General features: G+C 47.6%; 1 protein-coding gene across 2 annotated transcripts; it reads left to right on the top strand.

The window, feature by feature from the left end:
* Window positions 1-17: 17 nt before the first annotated feature.
* Window positions 18-3,119, top strand: LOC123053652 (HMG1/2-like protein). 2 transcript variants are annotated; one of them, XR_006425738.1, is made up of 8 exons: window positions 18-244; window positions 334-411; window positions 494-634; window positions 722-779; window positions 870-914; window positions 998-1,069; window positions 1,256-1,358; window positions 2,765-3,119. XR_006425738.1 is itself a non-coding variant. In XM_044477162.1 (8 exons), exons 1-7 carry the CDS (start codon window positions 183-185, stop codon window positions 1,324-1,326), a joined length of 510 nt encoding a protein of 169 aa, XP_044333097.1. In that variant the 5' UTR covers window positions 18-182; the 3' UTR covers window positions 1,327-1,358; window positions 2,765-3,119. The 2 variants fall into 2 exon arrangements, 1 of the variants encoding a protein (XP_044333097.1); XM_044477162.1 differs by having other exon boundaries at window positions 1,273-1,358.
* Window positions 3,120-18,253: the final 15,134 nt, after the last annotated feature.

The raw sequence follows: 18,253 nt of genomic DNA, 5'->3' as shown, positions 1-18,253 counted from the left end.
TTGGCTGTATTTGGCCCAATATTTGCCTGACCTAAGGACAAAGAGGCGCTTGGCCCGATCTCTTTTATGCCCTAGCTGCAGCTCGCCTCTGGTCTCCCTCTCGTTTCCTTTCCCCGGAACCCCTCAACTCGGGCGCTCGATTCCTGGCTTCCCCTGGCGCCGATCTCATCTGTTGCTCAGACATGACTGCTTGCAAGCAGACCGCATCCACGGGCGCCGCCGCCACGTACGAGGCCGACAGCAAGTAAGAATCAAATCTGAATCTTGTTTCTGTGATGCAAGAGACATCCCTAGTTTTGGTGCGTCGATCCATAACCTTGGATTCCTACGCAGGTCGGCAGCGAAGAGCGATGGAGCGGAGGAGCGGAAGCCCTCGACCAAGTGCAGGAAGGGGAAGAAGGCCAAGGGCAAGTAAGAATCCAATCGATTTGTGTGATGCAATAGAGGTTAATTTTGGTGCGCCGACCTATGACCTTTTCGATGTTCCACGCAGGTTGGCGGTGAAGAGCAATGTTGCGGAGAAGCCCAAGACCCATGACCTTTCCGATGTTACACGCGGGTTGGCGGTAATGAGCATTGCAACAGAGAAGCCGTTGGATGAACAGCTCGCCCAGCACGCCCTGTTCACCTACCAGTGAGATTTGATCCTCCACACGTTTTCAGACTGTTGTTCTGTTTCTTGCTTTTCTGGACGGTGCTGATTTGACCATCATTTTGTAAGGAACTACTTCTGGATGGACAACTTCAAAGGCGTCTATGACAAGCCGTCCGTAGATGCTGTCAGTTCGATCCTTCAATGCCTCGTTACAGATTTCTTTCCATTGTTTTGTGGATGAATCGATAATTTGTTTCTCGTCGAAAACTTTCAGATTAAAAGGAAAGCTGCTGAAAACTGGAAATCCTTTAGCGATTCGGTAAGCGAGCTTCTAATCTTCTGTAACTTTTGCCGTGCTGATTTATTGTTGATGATACATACATGGATGGATCTGTGTTGCAGGACAAAGCCCCTTATGTGGCCATTGCACGTGTGAACAGAATACTCATTGCCGAGGCATATGAGTTCAAGAAGGTTGAGACAAAGGCCTAGCGGTTTTACCTATCTTTAGATGACTTTACCCTGCTAAGCTAAGCATCCTCTGCAGATATAATAATGCTCTTTCATCACATATATTATTTCCAACACTAATAGATAATTAAACTGTTTGTGTTTGCATATTTAATTTTCTTTCTTGTTGATCCAGCTTATTTTTTATAGATTTCTTTCTCTTATAGACACTGAAGTTGACACTCGTGATGACGGACAAGATGATGAATCTGAAAATGTGAACAGCCAAGATCTCTAAGATGTGTTTGAATAGGTGATTTACATTTTTCTTTTTGCTATCTGTGTATCTTTTTGATTGGTTACTCAATTAGCAGGTAATTCATCTCTTGTTTTGTTTTCTATAAGGTGTCTGTTGTATGGATTTGATTAATTTCTGAACTACCTAGTTATTAGATTTATAGATATGGCTATGAATTAGATACCATACGCTCCTGCTTTCTACTCTCTGAGCCTCTCATGTGCGTGTTAATACAAAGTCAGGCCCACATTACTTAATTATCTTGAAAGTTCAGTATTACCTGTGGAGGCACCAATGGTATCATATGTTCCAAAAACAGGAGAACATGATTGTCAGCAATAGAAGTAGAATGAGTGCTGACACAATAACTTAGTTCTATTCTTGTTCATTAAATGTTTCTATTGTTGGTTTTATCTAGTAACAGGCTGAAATAATTCAGCTTTTGATTGGATAAACCTTTTTTATAATTTCCACAATGAGTTACTCCTTCCATTCCTAAATATAAGGCTTTTTAGAGATTCTAATATGGACTGCATATGGAGCAAAATGAGTGAATCTACACTCTAAAATATGTACATATACATCCGTATGTAGTCCATATTGAAATCTCTAAAAAAGCTTATATTTAGGAACGGAGGGAGTAGATACCATAGCTCCTGATTTTAGTCTGTGAGCCTTATTCTCACTTGACTTGAATATTAACCTGAAGCCTGGGATTATATGTAGCCAAAAACATGTGAACATGATTGTCAACAAAAGAAGTTGATCTTGTACCAGCATAAATAAGCTGATATTGTTCGTTCAGTGTCTCTATTTTTTTGTTCAGTAATGCTGAAACGATTCAGCTTTGGGTAAATTCTTTATATAATTTTCACAATTTTGAAGTTAACTTGTGCTGTTCTCATGCAAAAATCAATATAACTTCGTCAGCTTTTCCATGCATGTGCAGTAGAAGTTTGTTTTTATTATTTCCACATTGGTTTATGTTGGTGCAATACCATTGAGCAGTGTCTAGCTTATGTGAGCATGATGCCATGGTTTATAGGTGGCATGCTATTGGAATCGACTTTGTTTTGGCCTTGTAGTTGGCAAGGAAGAAGGAATTAAACTTAGTGGTGATTTTTTGTGTGTGTTTCTGTTCTGTAGAAGAAAACAGTGCTCTTTTGCTATTGCGTGCATCTTGTATCGAAAATATCATCCTTTGAACATCACCACACATGACTGATATAGCAGTTTCATTTGCTTTTGGCATGTATTTGTTGCTAACTGCCATGTGCATATGAGAAAGTCAAACTCTTTAAAAATGTAACTGAATCTTTACGAGTAAGAAACTTTTTATATGTTAGAGCGGAATTATTTACATGTGAGAACCTGAGTATGGAACATGATGCCAGGCTCAACGCAAATTTGTTTGCTTGCAGAAATGTCTTGGTAGATGGCGGAATTACTGCAACCAACTCCACAAAACCTGATTCTGTCTGGGCGGCACTTGGAGGGTTGAGATGCAGGTGCAATTCAAGCTGCCATATGGACAATATACTAGTTCAAAATACGTTTGTGCTCCTGGCTTTAGATGTTGAAGTCTTTTGCATATTGTTATGTTTGGTTAGTAAATTTGAATGGCCGTTAAGTTATTTCACTACTAAGCCCTGTGATGACATTGTGAGAATGCAAGGGGCTGACCCGTACCAAGAGGGGGCATGTTGTATTATGTACTACTAACCGCTTGAGATGTACATTGCAGTATTTAACTATGGAAATAGTAATTCAGAACTCGCTGAAGCTCCCCAACATTTCTGCTTTTTTTGAGAGAAACAGCTCTGCTTGCTTTTTTTTTGAGGTTTTTTGAGGGGATTTTTTTAGGTGCGTGAAATCCAATTGACCATGTGTGGCCGTCATGGGATATAGTGTTACGCCGGCCCAGATCTTCTAATCCAGAATGTGCAGTGTAAGTTTGCGGCAAGTAAAAAACAAACGCTTGCGAGTGGCCCCGCCTGCCGTTGAGGTCTTCCTGTACTCCTCCCATCCCCTGACCTGGTCTCCCCCTCCGTCGGGAACGGCGTGCGGGGGTTAGGGTTTTGGATCGACAATAATGGCGACATCCTCATCCTTCGGAGTCCCTGGAGGATTGTTAGGGGCCAGAAGGAAGGGAAAAACCGCAGTCAATTTGGAGACAGCGATGAAGAATATGAAGCTCAAGGAATCTGAACTAGACGATGTGATCGTCGGGGATGAGTAAATCTCCCAATTTGCTAAAGAGGCCCGCTGGCTTGCGGTTGCTAAGGTTAACACTAAGAAACCCTTTAGTGCGGAATCTTTCAAGGCCATGATGAAGTTCATTTGGCGTCTGGCTTATGATCCTGAGATCCGCAAGGCCGATGACAACCTCTTCGTCATTCAGATGTTTTGTGTTGGTGACTGGAATAGAGTTATGCACCAAGGTCCTTGGATCTTCAGAGGTCTCATGGTGATCATCGAGGAATATGATGGAAGAGGTAAACCGAATGCGGTCGAGCTTGATCGTGTGCACGTGTGGGCACAGATCCATGACACCACAGAGCTTTATCGTAAGGAGCCTATCCTGGATCAGCTAGCCCGGAGAATCGGTCAGGTTAAGAGTGTTGAGATGAATCCTTCTAGTGTGTTTGAGGGCAACTGTGTGCGCGCGCGCGCGCAAAGATCAAGGTTGCTGAACCTCTGGTTCGTTTTACTCCTCTGAACATAAAAGGAGAAGAAAGGTTACTTCTTCCAGTTAAATACGAGAAAATCGCATACTTCTGTGAGGTCTGCGGTATTATGGGACATATTCTAGAGGAGTGCGGCAATGGCATCCATGGTCCTGAAGAAATTGAATACGGGGAATGGATGGTGGCCACAAGGAGGAGCTTCCCGTCTAATCAGTTAGGCCAGAATAGCAACAACAACTCCACTTGGACCAGAGGTGGAACAAAGCTAGGGGTGGAAGACGCGGAGGCACCAATGGTGCAAGAAAGCGCTCTTCACAAGAGGCGGGACTGCAGGAGGAAGACCTGCATGATACTGTTGAAAGCCCCTTGAAAGCTGACCCAGTGGAGAAGAAAGATGACCAGCCGCAGCAGCCGGGACAATCAGAACCATCAGCAAGGAAAATGCTTGATCTCCCTGATGACGCACCTGCTACGGACATGGAAGAGAAACAGGGGGACGTGCATGCACAGGTTATATGCCAGAACAAGTCGCTGAGCATGGGAATACGGCTTGATCGGGCATTTTGTAATCAGGGCCGGTCCACAGATAAACGGGGCCCAGGGGCAAGAAAAGAACATGGGGCCTTCTTGACACACAAAAGCTCAATTTTTATTTATTTTAAAAATTAGAAGCAAAGTAAATATCCAGTACATAGTGTAGATTGATGGAACAATATAGCTCCAGAACAGCTCGATTTTCTAATGGTTACAATGGGGATTTTTTTCTGCAAAACAAAACAAACAAAGAATGATTGTTGTTCATCGACACACGGTATTTCTGAGTTTGGTGAGTGAGCTAGGTTTTTTGTTTACTACAACTATTATTACCCTCGTTGGTATCATCAGCAGCAGCAACATAAATATTGTCAGTTTTTGCTCTTCGACATTTACTACAGTCAAGTGCAAAGAATTACTACTTTTGGAAAACTTAGCCATTACCCGCCATAAAAAGGAAAACTAAGCGATTGATCCTTTCTGGGATTCTACCAGTTCATCTATCCATTTTTCTTCCTTCCTTTAATCACTACCAAGACAAATACTTTCTTGGAGACATGTCACCAAACAAGCTGCATAAAAATTGTTAATACAGGAACAGAAGAACCTGGAAACGGATTGATGTGGATGTAGGTGGCTTGATCCACTGGCCGCGGCAGCCAGAATTAGCACGAACAAGACGCCGCCGCCATGAAGTGAATAAAATTTACCCTTTCTCTTCTAATCTTCTGCCTGAGTGCTCTCTCACATCTGGATCCAATGAAGGGCAGAACAATGTGCAACGTGGAATCGTAAGTGCCGGAGGGCAGGGTTAATTACCAGTGAATCTTTGAATTGAGGAACGAGGTTACGGGAAGCAAGAACACATACCATCTTGATCTCTCCAACTCCAGTTGATGGGAAGTGACCAGATCGTTGAGAAAGGAAGGAGAGGACCATTGGGGAGTGAATTCGCGCCCTAGGCATCATGGCCGTGTCCTTGTAATCGAAGAGGCATCAGGCATGCGAGGGGCGGCGCTGTTCGGGAGTAGGGATTTGGGGAAGCGAAGGAGTCGCGGAGCTGAAGAGACGAGAATGATCATGGTCCAGTGCGTCGAACAGACGTGACTTTTGCCTGGTGGGTTTTCCATAGCACGGTTCCTTGGGCCTTTATTTTTCCCTTGTACTTTCCTTGGCCCATTCTACTTACTAGAGAAGGAATACCTGGGCCGGGGCCCCTGCGCCCCGGGGGCCCAGGGCGGGCGCCCCGTTTGCCCGGCCTATGGGCCGGCCCTGTCTGTAATGTCGAATGGGAGCTCCTATTCCCTGGGGCCAAGCTGCTGTGGCAATCTTCATCCATTTCCGATCATTGTCCTCTAATCCTCGTCAACGATATGATTACAAAGACCAACAAGAGGTTCAGATATGAAGCATACTGGCAGCATATTGAGGGTTTTCACGAGGTGGTGAATCAGTCTTGGGCAGCCCCTATAGGGAACATGTGCCCAATCTCTAGGCTTAACACAAAGCTGCATAGATTGAGCAAGGCTTCAAGAGCTTGGAGCAAAACTCTTGTTGGGGATATTCAGAGGCAGCTAGGGATTGCAAACGAGCCGATACTCCAGTTAGACACACAGCAAGATTTCCGGCAGCTTACTAATGATGAGAGTGATCTAAGAGCCAAGCTTAAGTCCCGATCTCTGGGGCTTGCCGTTCTCTTGAAGGTCAAGCTTAGGCAACGTAGCCGGGTACTTTGGCTAAAAGCGGGTGATGCCAACGCGAAGTTTTTCCAGCGCAAGGCCAATGAACGTCACAAGAGAAATACTATCCATATGCTCCAGGGGCCGTCGGGCACGGTCACTGCGGCAGATGAGATGGCTTCGGCTGCACATCATCACTTTCAGAGTATCTTGGGTGAGGGGCAACCGAGAACAAGAGCTCTGAATTGGGACGAACTGGAGCTGGAACACACGGACTTGTTGGACCTCGAGAGAGATTTCTCTTTGGAGGAAATCAAGCAAGCAATTGACGACATGCCGGTGGACAAAGCTCCAGGCCCTGATGGCTTCTCAGGAGGGTTCTTCAAGCACTGTTGGGGGACGATTAAGGAAGATCTGCTGCATGCTATGAATAAGCTGCACCGCATGGATAACAGAGGGCTGGACAGGATCAACAAGGCCATTATCGTCCTGATTCCCAAGAGACAGGGGGCAGACACACTCCAGGACTTCCGCCCGATTTCTTTGCTGCATAGTGTGATTAAAATCTTCTCTAAGATCCTCGCCCGCCGGCTAGCTCCTAAACTAGAAGAATTAGTGGATCAATGCCAAAGCGCCTTCATCAAAAAGCATAGTATACAGGAAAACTTCCTATATGTCCAAAGCACCATTCGTTTTCTGCACAAGACCAAGAAGCCGTCAATCCTCCTAAAACTCGACATTGCCAAGGCGTTCGACTCGTTATCCTGGGCGTACCTGCTGGAGATGATGTAGGCCAGGGGGTTTGGCTCTCGATGGTGTGAATCGATCGCCATGATTCTGAGGACATCGACCTCTAGAGTGCTAATCAATGGACAACAGTCAGAGATTGTGACTCACCGAAATGGCTTGCGGCAAGGAGATCCGATATCCCCTTTCCTTTTCATCCTAGCAATGGACCCACTGCAAAGACTCATGTCCGTCGCAACGGAGCGCGGCATGCTATCCAAGCTGCCGGGGCGAAGGCGCTTGATGCACTGCTCCTTCTATGCTGATGATGTAGCACTATTCATGAACCTCCGTCTACTTCAACCAGGGCTGCCTCCGATGGTCCTGCTTTGGGTGGCCTTTGTCGCCGGAGTTGTACCCGTTTGGCGGCTGGAGGTGGGAGGTGGCTCCGGAGAAATCCGAGGCCAGCAGTGCTGGCCACAATGGCGGCGACGCCCGAGGGCGCCGTACCCTTCTTGTAGGCGCCATCCAGGTTGCCTCCTCCCCCTCTTCCTTCCACCCAGCTCGTATGCCGGGCGAAAGCCCAAATCCTTGCCGGATCGAGCGACAGCGGCGCTCCGGGCGTCGTCACCCTCTTGGGGGTGTCGTTCGTGGTGATCTTGGGGTGGATGTGATGCTTTGGTTGCTTGGCGGCGGTTGGTGGCGTGGTCGGAGTTCGTCTGGTGGCGGTGCGTTGGCGCTCTGCCGCCTATGTGCTCAGCCTCGGAGTCCTTCTTCCACGGTGCTTGGTCTTCAGCAGCCCTGCCGGACTCGGCGGAGCGGTGCTTCATCCTACTCATTGATGGCGGCGTATCTCGGCGGCGTGGCGCGGTGGAGATTTGGCGTCTGTGGCGATGGACTCGCGCAGGAGGACGAAGCTGTTTGGTGTCGTGGTGACGTCGATGGCTGAGTGGCCAGACAAGGTAGAAACCTCAATATTTGCTCTGAAGACGGACCTGTGAAAGATGGCGGCGACGACACACGAGTGCGTCGGACCGGTTTGTACCCCAGACCCGGTATGTGGCTCGGTTGGGGCTTCCGGCTTTTGATGTTAGGCTTAGGTGAGTGGTCTGGGTAGTGGCCCAGCTAGCACCCCTTCATCATTTTGATGTTAGGCTTAGATGAGTGGTCTGGGTAGTGGCCCAGCTAGCACGCCTTCATCATTTGGATAGGAGTAGTGGCATATGTTGCCAAGATGGCGGATTCAGGCATATTGTTGTAATACTTTGTAAGGTCCTCGAGAATAATCAATAAAGTGGCCGCATGCATCTCCCAGATGCAGAGGCCGGGGGTCATACTCCTTTTTAAAAAAACATGAACCCGACGGAGAGCGAAGCGTCAATGATTAACCTGCTTCTACAATGCTTTGCGGTAGCCACCGAGCTGCACACAAACAAGATCAAAAGCACAGCCCTGCCTGTTCAATGCGGAGGGATCAAGCTGGATCGAGTCTTGGCCCACCTTGGAATCCCGATCAAAAATTCCGCTATCACATACCTCGGAATGCCCTTGTCACTGCGGAATCTAACCAAAGTCGATCTTGACCCTTGGCTCCTGAAATTCGGCAGTAAGACCGCGATGTGGAAGGGCAGACTAATAGCAAAGAGTGGCCGGTTGGTGCTTCTAAAATCGGGTTTGACTGCCCTGGCCATCTATATGATGACGATGCATAAATTGCCAGCCTGGGTATGGAAACGTTTGCTGCAGATCTGCCGTGCATGGCTTTGGACTGGCGAGGAAGAATGCTCCGGTGGCAAATGTAGGGTGGCTTGGAGTCTCATCTGCCGCCCCAAAAAATTCGGGGGTTTAGGTGTGCTGGACCTGCCGCGCTTTGGGTCAGCGCTGAGACTGCGATGGTTATGGTCTGCATGGCGCTATCCGACACGACCTTGGGTGAACTTTCAGCTGCCGTGCGACGACAAGGACCACATGCTATTTGCAATGGCAACCGAGGTTACAGTGGGGGATGGTCGACGGGCCATGTTTTGGCACGATCGCTGGCTTCATGGACAATGCCCAAAAACCTTTGTGCCTACCCTCTTCAAGATCGCTGCAAGGAAGAACAGAACAGTCCATGAGGCACTGCTCGAGGAAACTTGGTTAACAGACCTAGCTAAAGGGCTAAATGATCAGATGCTACCGGAACTGATGCGGCTAGCAACATTATTAGATGAGGTGCAGCTTCACGAGGGCCAGGACGATGCTATCTGCTGGCGTTTCACAGAATCGTTAGATTACACAGCGAGATCTGCCTACCTCCTGCAGTTCGAGGGATCGATCCCCACGGAGAACTACAATCTAATTTGGAGAGTGTGGGCGCCAGAGAAATGTCGTTTCTTCGCCTGGACTGCGACACTTGGGAGGATCCTCACTGCGGATGTTCTGCTGCGGCGTGGATGGGAGAACAACTATTTTTGTGCACTATGTGAAAGAAACCTGGAAACCACGACGCACTTGTTCTGGGAATGCCCACGGTCCAAGCAAGCTTGGGGAAGGATCGCCCACCTAACTAGCATGCCCGCGCTCAAGCCGCAGTCATGGAGCAACCAAACAAGCATCTTGGGATGGATGGTTGACTGTCACAACCGAGCGGCAACGGAGAAGAAGAAAGGAACTTTGTCCTTGTTACACCTTGTTCCCTGGGAATTGTGGAAAGAAAGTAATAGGAGGACGTTCCAGCAGGAAGCTCTGAGCTTAGACGGTTTTGTCAGGCGATTAAGAGAGGAAATCACACTCTGGAACCTCACGGGAGCTGGTATTCCTTTTGATCCAGGCTAGGTTGCTAGGCGGCGTGGGGCTGTCGTTTTTGTTTTTTGATCTTCTGCTCTCCTCTCGTTTGTATTCTTTGCTTTCGTTTTGATGCTACTCTCTATAGTCCACCCTTTGTCCTTCCCATCTGATCAATGAATTTGGTAGATCCTACCAACATTCAAAAAAAAGCATGGGAATACGGGCTCGGTTCGCCTCCACCCCCTGCATACCTCACACCTCGTGAGAGGAAGAAACCAAAGAAGGGGACGTCACCAAGAAAACGACGAACTCACAGAGCGAGTTGGCAGGCTCCCACGAGGAGCGCCGCCGGGCTCAATGAGTATCTTCTGTTGGAACTGTCACGGGGCGGGCAAACCCAAGATAGTTCGAGAGCTTCGTGGCTTCGCGAGGCAATTTGCTTCGACGGTGTTTTGCATAGTAGAAACTCAGCTGTGGGAGTCCCATGGGGCCATCATAAACCATTCAGATATGAGCTCATGTGGGAGTCCCATGATGGCTTTCAGGAGGAAATACAACAACACTGGCAAGGACCTGGCGCAACTATTGTTGCAGGTCTGTGTGCGAAAATTAATGCTCTTTCAAAGGGCCTTACACGATGGAACAAATCCATATTTGGTAATGTCAAGACCGAGATTAAGCGGCTGAACTTGGAGCTGGAAGGGCTTCAGGCGGATCCTAGCGGGACAGAACCGACTCGAATAGAAGTAAAAATCAAGGATTATCTGGCCGAGTTGTATCATAGGGAAGAAGTGATGTGGCGACAGAGGGCACGCATAACCTGGCTGGCGACAGGAGACAAAAACACCAATTTTTTTCACTTGCGCGCCAGCAGACGGCGTCTGAAGAACAATATAAAAACCCTTCTAAGGGAAGATGGCACCACAACAGCGGACGCAGATGAGATGGAGAGTATGGTTACGGCGTTTTGTCGTGGCCTTTCCACTTCAGAGGGTACATCAAACATGGACAGGGTTATCGATGTTGTTCCTTGTAGGGTGACCGATGAGATGAATCAAAAGCTGACTTCGGCATATACTAAGGAGGAAGTGAAGACAACACTCTTTCAAATGGCTCCTACTAAGGCGCCAGGGTCAGATGGTTACCCCGCACACTTCTTTCAAAGGCACTGGGACATGTGCGGAGACGAGATTACTTTGATTATCTTAAAAATCCTAAGAGGTGAAGAAGAAGTGGATGAGTTGAATGATACAATTCTGGTCCTTATCCCTAAGGTACCGAACCCAACTCTTCTGACACAGTTCCGCCCTATAAGCCTTTGTAATGTGCTCTACAAGATTGCTTCTAAGGTTTTGGCACATAGATTAAAAATCTTCCTTCCGGAGATCATATCCGAGGAGCAGTCGACCTTTGTTGGGGGGAGGCTCATTACTGATAACATCATCTCGGCCTACGAGTGCCTCCATTTTATGAAACACGATAAGTCAAAGAAGAATGGTTTCTGTGCTTTGAAACTCGATATGATGAAGGCTTATGATCGCCTGGAGTGGTAATATTTGCGTGCTATAATGACGAAATTGGGTTTTGAACCAGTTTGGGTTAATACAATAATGAGGATGGTGAGCTCAGTTAAGTTCTCAGTTTTGTTTAATGGCAAGAAACTGGAGCAATTCACACCTACAAGGGGAATTCAGCAGGGGGATCCGATATCACCTTACCTATTCTTGTTGGAAGTAGAGGGCCTTCGTGCCTCCTTAAAAGTTAGAATGAGTCATCGCCAATCAACGGAATCAAAGTGGCAGAAACGGCTCCGCCAGTAAGCCATTTACTTTTCGCCGATGACAGACCGCTGTCCGAGGCTAGTAGTGGGGGTGCTACTCTGGTATCTTCATTGTTGGAAACCTATTGCCATGCATCTAGGCAGAAAATCAATTTACCGAAGTGCTCGATTTTCTTCAGTAAGGGATGCATGCAGGAAGTGAAAGATAGTATGAAAAATATCCTTAATGTTCATAATGGAAGTTTGTCTGAAAAATATTTGGGTATGCCTACAGATGTTGGAAGCAGCAAAAATGGGGCATTCAGATACCTTAAGGAAAGAGTTTGGAACAAGGTGAAAGGGTGGATGGAAAAGATTTTATCCTCGGGAGGAAAAGAAGTGCTCATCAAATCCGTCGCACAGGCAGTACCGGTTTTTGCTATGGCATGGTGAAGACTAAGCAGCACCTTACCCTCCTAGCCGACCTCAAGGAGATGATGGCCAACCTGCATCGGTTCCAGATCAAGCTCAACCTAGGGAAGTGCATCTTCGGCGTGCTAGCTGGCCAACTCCTTGGTTTCCTCGTCTTGGAGCGCAGCATCGAGGCCAACCCGAAGAAGATCAAGGCGACCGAGTGCATGCGCAAGCCTGCTCAGTTGTGCGATGTCCAAAAGTTCACCGGCTGCTTGGCCTCTCTTAGCCGGTTCGTCAGTCGACTGGGGGAGAGGGCCCTGCCCCTTTATCAGCTAATGAAGAAGACGATGGTGTTCGACTGGACTGACCAGGCGGATGAGTGTAAGTGCATCTAGTGCCCCTTAGTGATTTTGGTGTATTGAAGACTTATAGGTTAAGGGACTGATGCATTTGTGAGTGTACACAGGTCTATAAGTCTATGAGGATTTTGATATTTACAAAGAAAGTTGACCCCTAAAAATGAATGTCTTCAACTGAAGACTTTGGATTTCTGAAGACTTTCTGAAGAGTTTGAAAGTGAAGAAATTGGTGTGACCGTGAAGACTTGATATTCATGCGAGGAACATGAAGAGTGAAGACTTTTGTTTTCGTAGTTTGATTTTCTCTTTCTTGAGTCATAGGAAACACCGTACTGTTAAAGGGGGTCGAGGAAAAATGAAGGAAAAGTTTCCAAGTGATGCTCATCTCAAAATCCGACACCTACCAATCCCTTCGAGTGAAGCAATTGGAAATCTCATACAGTTCAGTCAATTTCTTCAGTGATAGAGACGAAGTTCTTCTATTCTCTGAGGAATTTGTTCTGACTGAGTAAGGAATTCGCCAGTGCGGATTGCCTACAAGTGAGGAACATGATAGCCCTGAGGAATTTGATAGCCAAATTTCCGACCATTGCTGTGCTACGCACCAGCTGTCCCAAAATATCTACCCACCTAACGGTCATATCATTGAAGGGCATTATGTCTTATCATGTCGGGCTGCTCCCTAGGCTATAAATAGCCGCCCCCCTACAACCACTAGCTGGTTGGCTGCTCCACGAGAAACTGACACTTGTCATTGAAAGCATCCCATCCTCCGAGGACTTTGAGCTAAAATCATCAAGTGAGGAAAAACCCAAACACCCAAACCAAACACCTACAAACCCAAAGTGATTGAGCATCACTGAAGAGATTGTTCCTGTGTGGAACCAACGCTTGTTACCTTTGAGGACTATGCATCCTCCAGACGGTTAGGCGTCATGGTCTAGAGTATCCAAGAGGAAATTGTGGATCGCTGAGTGACCAAGTCTGTGAAGGTTTGGAAGTCACCTGAAGACTTACCACGAGTGATTGGACGAGGTCTGTGTGACCTTATTTCAAGGAGAATACGGTGAGGACTGTGTGTCCTCAGGTTTAAATACCTAGCCGCTCCAACCAGACGTACGACTGTCACAACAGTTGGAACTGGTCTACCAAATCATTGTCTTCATCGAGCGAACTAGTTCTATTTCCTCAACCCTTCCATTTCCTCATTACTGTGGTGTATACTTGATCGCTACTGTTTGAAGACTTTGACTGAAGACTTTCTCAATTTCCTCAGTTAAATTTCTTCAGTCAGTTTGTCTTCAGCCTGCATATCCTGTGTTTATGCTTTTTGTACTATGTGCTTGGTTTCATTTCTTCATGATGACTGTGCTACTACTCTGTTATGGTTGCACCTGAGTACTTATTCCGCTGCAAGTAGTTCTTTGCTTAGGAATTTCCTCACCCTAAAATTCCTCAGTGTAGAATTCATAAAAATCGCCTATTCACCCCCCTCTAGTCGACTTAACGCACCTTCAATTGGTATCAGAGCAAGGTACTCCCTTGTTCTGTGTGATTTTGGTTTAACCACCTGAAGTTTTAGTTATGTCGACCGCAGGTATGATCAAGGTCTCTGCTGGGTGTCCTACCTTCGATGGGACGGACTACACTTACTGGAAGAATAAGATGCGAATGCATCTTGAGGCAATTGATAATGATCTCTGGTACGCTGTGGAAAATGGCGTTCCCTCTGTCACTCCTACCATGAACGCTGCTGCTGTGAAGAGATTCAAGCAACTCGATTCTCAAGTGAAGAACATCTTATGTGGCCATCTAAGCAAAGGACAGTATGGCAGAGTGAGTGCTTTGGAGACAACAAAGCTTATCTGGGATAGGCTGTCCAAGGTCAATGAAGGAGTCTCAACACAGCGTGACTCCCGAGTTGACGTTCTTCGCAATCTCTTCAACCGCTTCAAAAGACTCGACAATGAAAATGTTCAGCAAACCTTCGATCGCCTCACTGACATTTCAAATGAGCTTCAAGCACTTGGTGCCACTGACATCACCGACCACGAGGTGGTGAAGAAATTGCTTTGATTGCTTGATTCCTCATTTGACACCCTTGCACTGATGATACAAGAACGTGGAGACTACAAGTCACTTGATCCCGCTGATATCCTCAAAAGGCTAAACACTCATGAGTTCCAGCTTGCTAAGAAGAGAGATCTCTATGGACCAAGCTATGGCAGATCACGAGCTCTGAAGGCCAAGGCTTTGTCTGAATCTGAAGGTGAGGATTCTAGTAGCAGCCTTGGTGATCCTGAAGAACTGAGCCAGGATCTAGCAATGCTTGTGAGGAAATTCCAGAAGTTCTCAAGACGTGGTCGCTTTGGAAAATCCTCAAGAAGTGATGACTTAAGATCAAATTCCTCATCCCGTGATTACAAGAAGAGACTTTGCCACAAATGCAAGAAACCCGGTCACTACATTCAAGATTGTCCTCAGTGAGAGAAGAAATAAAAGAAGAAGAAGTACAAGGACTACAGTTCTGATGATTCAAATAAGAAGAAGAAATCTTCAAAGTCCTCTTCATCAAAATCCTCAAGGTCTTTATTTTACAAGAAGAGCAGCTCCAAGAAGGCTCATGCATTCATTGGCAAGGAAATGGACTCTGAGGCTGAATCTGAGGAAAATGAGGAAGAGGAGGCATTTGAGGAGTCAGACTCTGGTGTGACGAGCCTAGCCCTCGCTACTGCGTTCGTCAGCAAGCCCATCTTCAACTCTGAGGAAAATGACCTTCCCAACACTGCTGACGATGGCGATGATGACTACGCTCCCACCTATTGCTTCATGGCAAAAGGTGCAAAGGTACTCAAATGTCCCTCCTCTGAATCAAGTGAGGATGAATCTGATGAAAACCTCAAGCCTAGCTATTCTAAACTTGCTAAGATTGTTGTGAAATAACAAAAGGATCTTGAAAGGGTTCAAAATATGCTAGACAAAAGCGATGATATATTGGGTGAAGAAACGGATCGCACTAAAACTTTGACTGAAAATCTTTAGAGACTTCAGACTAAGTTTGACAGCCTTCAGAGTCATCATAACACTCTCTTATCTGATCATGATAAGCTTTCTTATGAATTTCTTCAAAGAAAGCAAGATCTTGAGTAGCTAAGAGTGAGTTATGAAGATCTTCAGAAGGAGCGTGATTCATTACTTGCTCAAGAAATCAGCGCTGCTCAGGAAGAATTTATTCCTCCATTTTTGAAGTGCATTGAACGTGAATCTGCTAATTCTTCACCTGAAAGTTCAAATGCTTCTATTGTTGCAATTCTTCAACTGCCTCTGCTATCACTAATTCCTCATCCGAGGATGTTGCTAGTATCACTAACCATGCATGGCTGAAGGAATTGTATGTGACAAGCATGTACAAAAGCCTCAAAGGGCATCGACACTTTGTGATGTGCTTAAAAAGCAGATCCTCAACAGGAACCCTAGGAAAGAGGGTATTGCCTTTGAGAGGAAACTCAATGCTGATGGGACCTACTGGAAACCTGAGCAGTATCCCAAAACCTCATGGGTTGCTGCAGAGGGACCTTCAGTGGATGCATCTACCTTATCTGGCTTTACATGTGAATCTTCATATTCTTATGATGAGTCATTTGACTCCAATTATAAACTGTTGACAAATCAGAATGGTGAAGTATTTGCTAGATATGTTGGCACTAACCGCAGGAACGGCCCCCCTATGAAGAAAATCTGGGTTCCCAAAAAGTGCCTTGAAAGTCTTCAGGTGAATGTCATCATGACACCACCTGTGAAGAACAGGAACCCCAGATCTAATTCTTCATATGGACCAAATTCTTCATATGGATCCAAGTCCTCATATGGACCACATTCCTCACATGGATCAAATTCCTCAAAAGTATCAAAGTCCTCATATGAACATCATCGTGCTAACACTTCTGTTTCGCAGGAAAGTCAAAGGGCTATGAATAGTGCATTATTCTTCAAATCATTATGTTCACAAATCCTCAAAGAATTTCTCTGCTTATTCATATGCTTACTCTAACCCCTCTTATGTCAAAAGAAGTCGATTGGCTTCAATGCCACCTTTCTCTAATGGAGCTCGCAGAATGACGAACTCTTTGCCACCCCTTCAGATGTGGGTGGTGAAGAAAAGGAACTAATCTCTTATGCAGGGGCAGGTCTCTAGATGAACTTAAACGTCTGAAGAATTTGCTGGAGACCTAAATATGCTTGAAAGGACGCAAGCTAATCATGAAGAAATGAATTTTTATTTCTCACGTCCTCTGTCGATGGAAACAACACCTATGGAATCACTGGGATCCCTTCTACGGTTGGCGGGCGCGAGGTTGTGCAAAGAGCGGGTCTGACAGGAAGCACACGGATCGTTTACCCAGGTTCAGGCCGCGAAGATGCATAATACCCTAATCCTGCTTTGGTGGATGTATTTGAGTGTTCTTGTGTTCTTGAGCTAGCTACGGGGTGCAACTTGGCCAAAAGATCTGAATCCTTCTCCTAGTCGCCTCGGGCCTCCTTTTATAGGCAAAAAGGGGTTGCCACAGTGGCACACAGGAGGTGGAAAGGTGTACAGTGGATGATCCTATCCTCTGGCACCGTCGGACAAACGCATTTAATGCGCTGCCGACGTGTCCCTCTCGCTTTATTGGGGACGGCAAGGAAGCACGTCCCAGCTGTCGCCGCCTCGCCTGGCTGCGACGCGCGTCCGAGCTGACGAGGCGTTGTAGCGCCACGTTGGCTGGCTGCTGGGCTGGCGCGGTGGTGGAGCCTTCACGAAGACCTGCATGCCACCATGCAGGTGCTTGCTGAGTCGGTCGTGGAGGCCGCTCGTCGCCACGCAGGTGCCTGCTCAGCTGGTTGAGCTGGCAGCTGCATGGGGATGGCGGTGGAGCCTTGGCAGACGCGGGCCTGGCCGCGGCCCCGTAAGTGTCTTTGGCAAGGGCCTTGCCGGGGCCCCGGCAAGGGTCTTGCCGCGGCACCGTGGTCGTCCTCGGCAAGGGTCTTGCCGGGGGTCTCGTGGATTTCCTCGGCTAGGATCCCGCCGAGGATCGTCGTCTTCTGATCCTCATCTGATCTTGTGTGTTTATGATCTTGACGAAGATCTGCATGCCACCACAGAGGTGCCTCCCGAGCCTTGGTTCCAATGTAGTTGGTTGGTGGTGTTGGAACCCGTGGGCTCAAGGGTGGCCTGCTCTGCTGGCATCAGGAAAGTTGCCCCGGCAAGGCTCTTGCCGTGGCCGCGGAGGCTCCCCCGGCAAGGTTCTTGCCGAGGGAGTCCACCTTGCCCTCTTGCTCTTTTGTGTTCTCTGGTCTTGGCGTTGCCTCTGGTCGCCTTGTGCCTTCGGCTTCCCTCCTCTGCCCTGCTCAGTGTGGCCGTGGGCGCGGCTCTGACTGTCCGTGCACAAGTAAAGGGGTAAAAAAAGGGGTGCCCCTACTTTTGTACATCGACAGGAGCCCCTGGGCCTGAGCCACACATAAGCGCAGCACGTTGTTGGGCCAGGCCCAGAACGGTGCGCGGGCAGGCGTGGCGGATTTTAATCGCGATAACTTCTTCGCTCGCTTGCGCTTCCCCATGACCCGCATTGAACGCGCGACATGGAGGGTCGTGCGTGACGTGGGGGTCATGCGTGGGGTGGTTCCCGCACGCATGCGTCACATCATAGTAAATGGTAAAGAGGCGGCCCACGCCTTCCCCATAAAAAGGAATAACCGCAGGCGCGCTGCTCATTTACCCTCTGTGCTTTCTCCAACCCCGGAACCACCGTCTCCTTCTTCCTCCCTCTCAAGCTCTTGCCTTTGCTCGCCGCCGCTGCGTCTTCGTCGCCCTTCCCCCTTCACCTCTCGCAGCCGCCATGGCACCCAAAACCAGTAAAGGCAAGGGAGTGGCCAAGGACGCCGGGGCAGAGGAGCCGCCGGAGAGCGAGTTGGCGGTACAGCGGACGCAGTCCGCCTACTTCCC

The sequence above is a fragment of the Triticum aestivum genome, chromosome 2D (genome assembly GCF_018294505.1).
Source record: "Triticum aestivum cultivar Chinese Spring chromosome 2D, IWGSC CS RefSeq v2.1, whole genome shotgun sequence".
Classification (NCBI taxonomy): domain Eukaryota; kingdom Viridiplantae; phylum Streptophyta; class Magnoliopsida; order Poales; family Poaceae; genus Triticum; species Triticum aestivum.
This window is presented reverse-complemented; position numbering and strand designations above follow the sequence as displayed.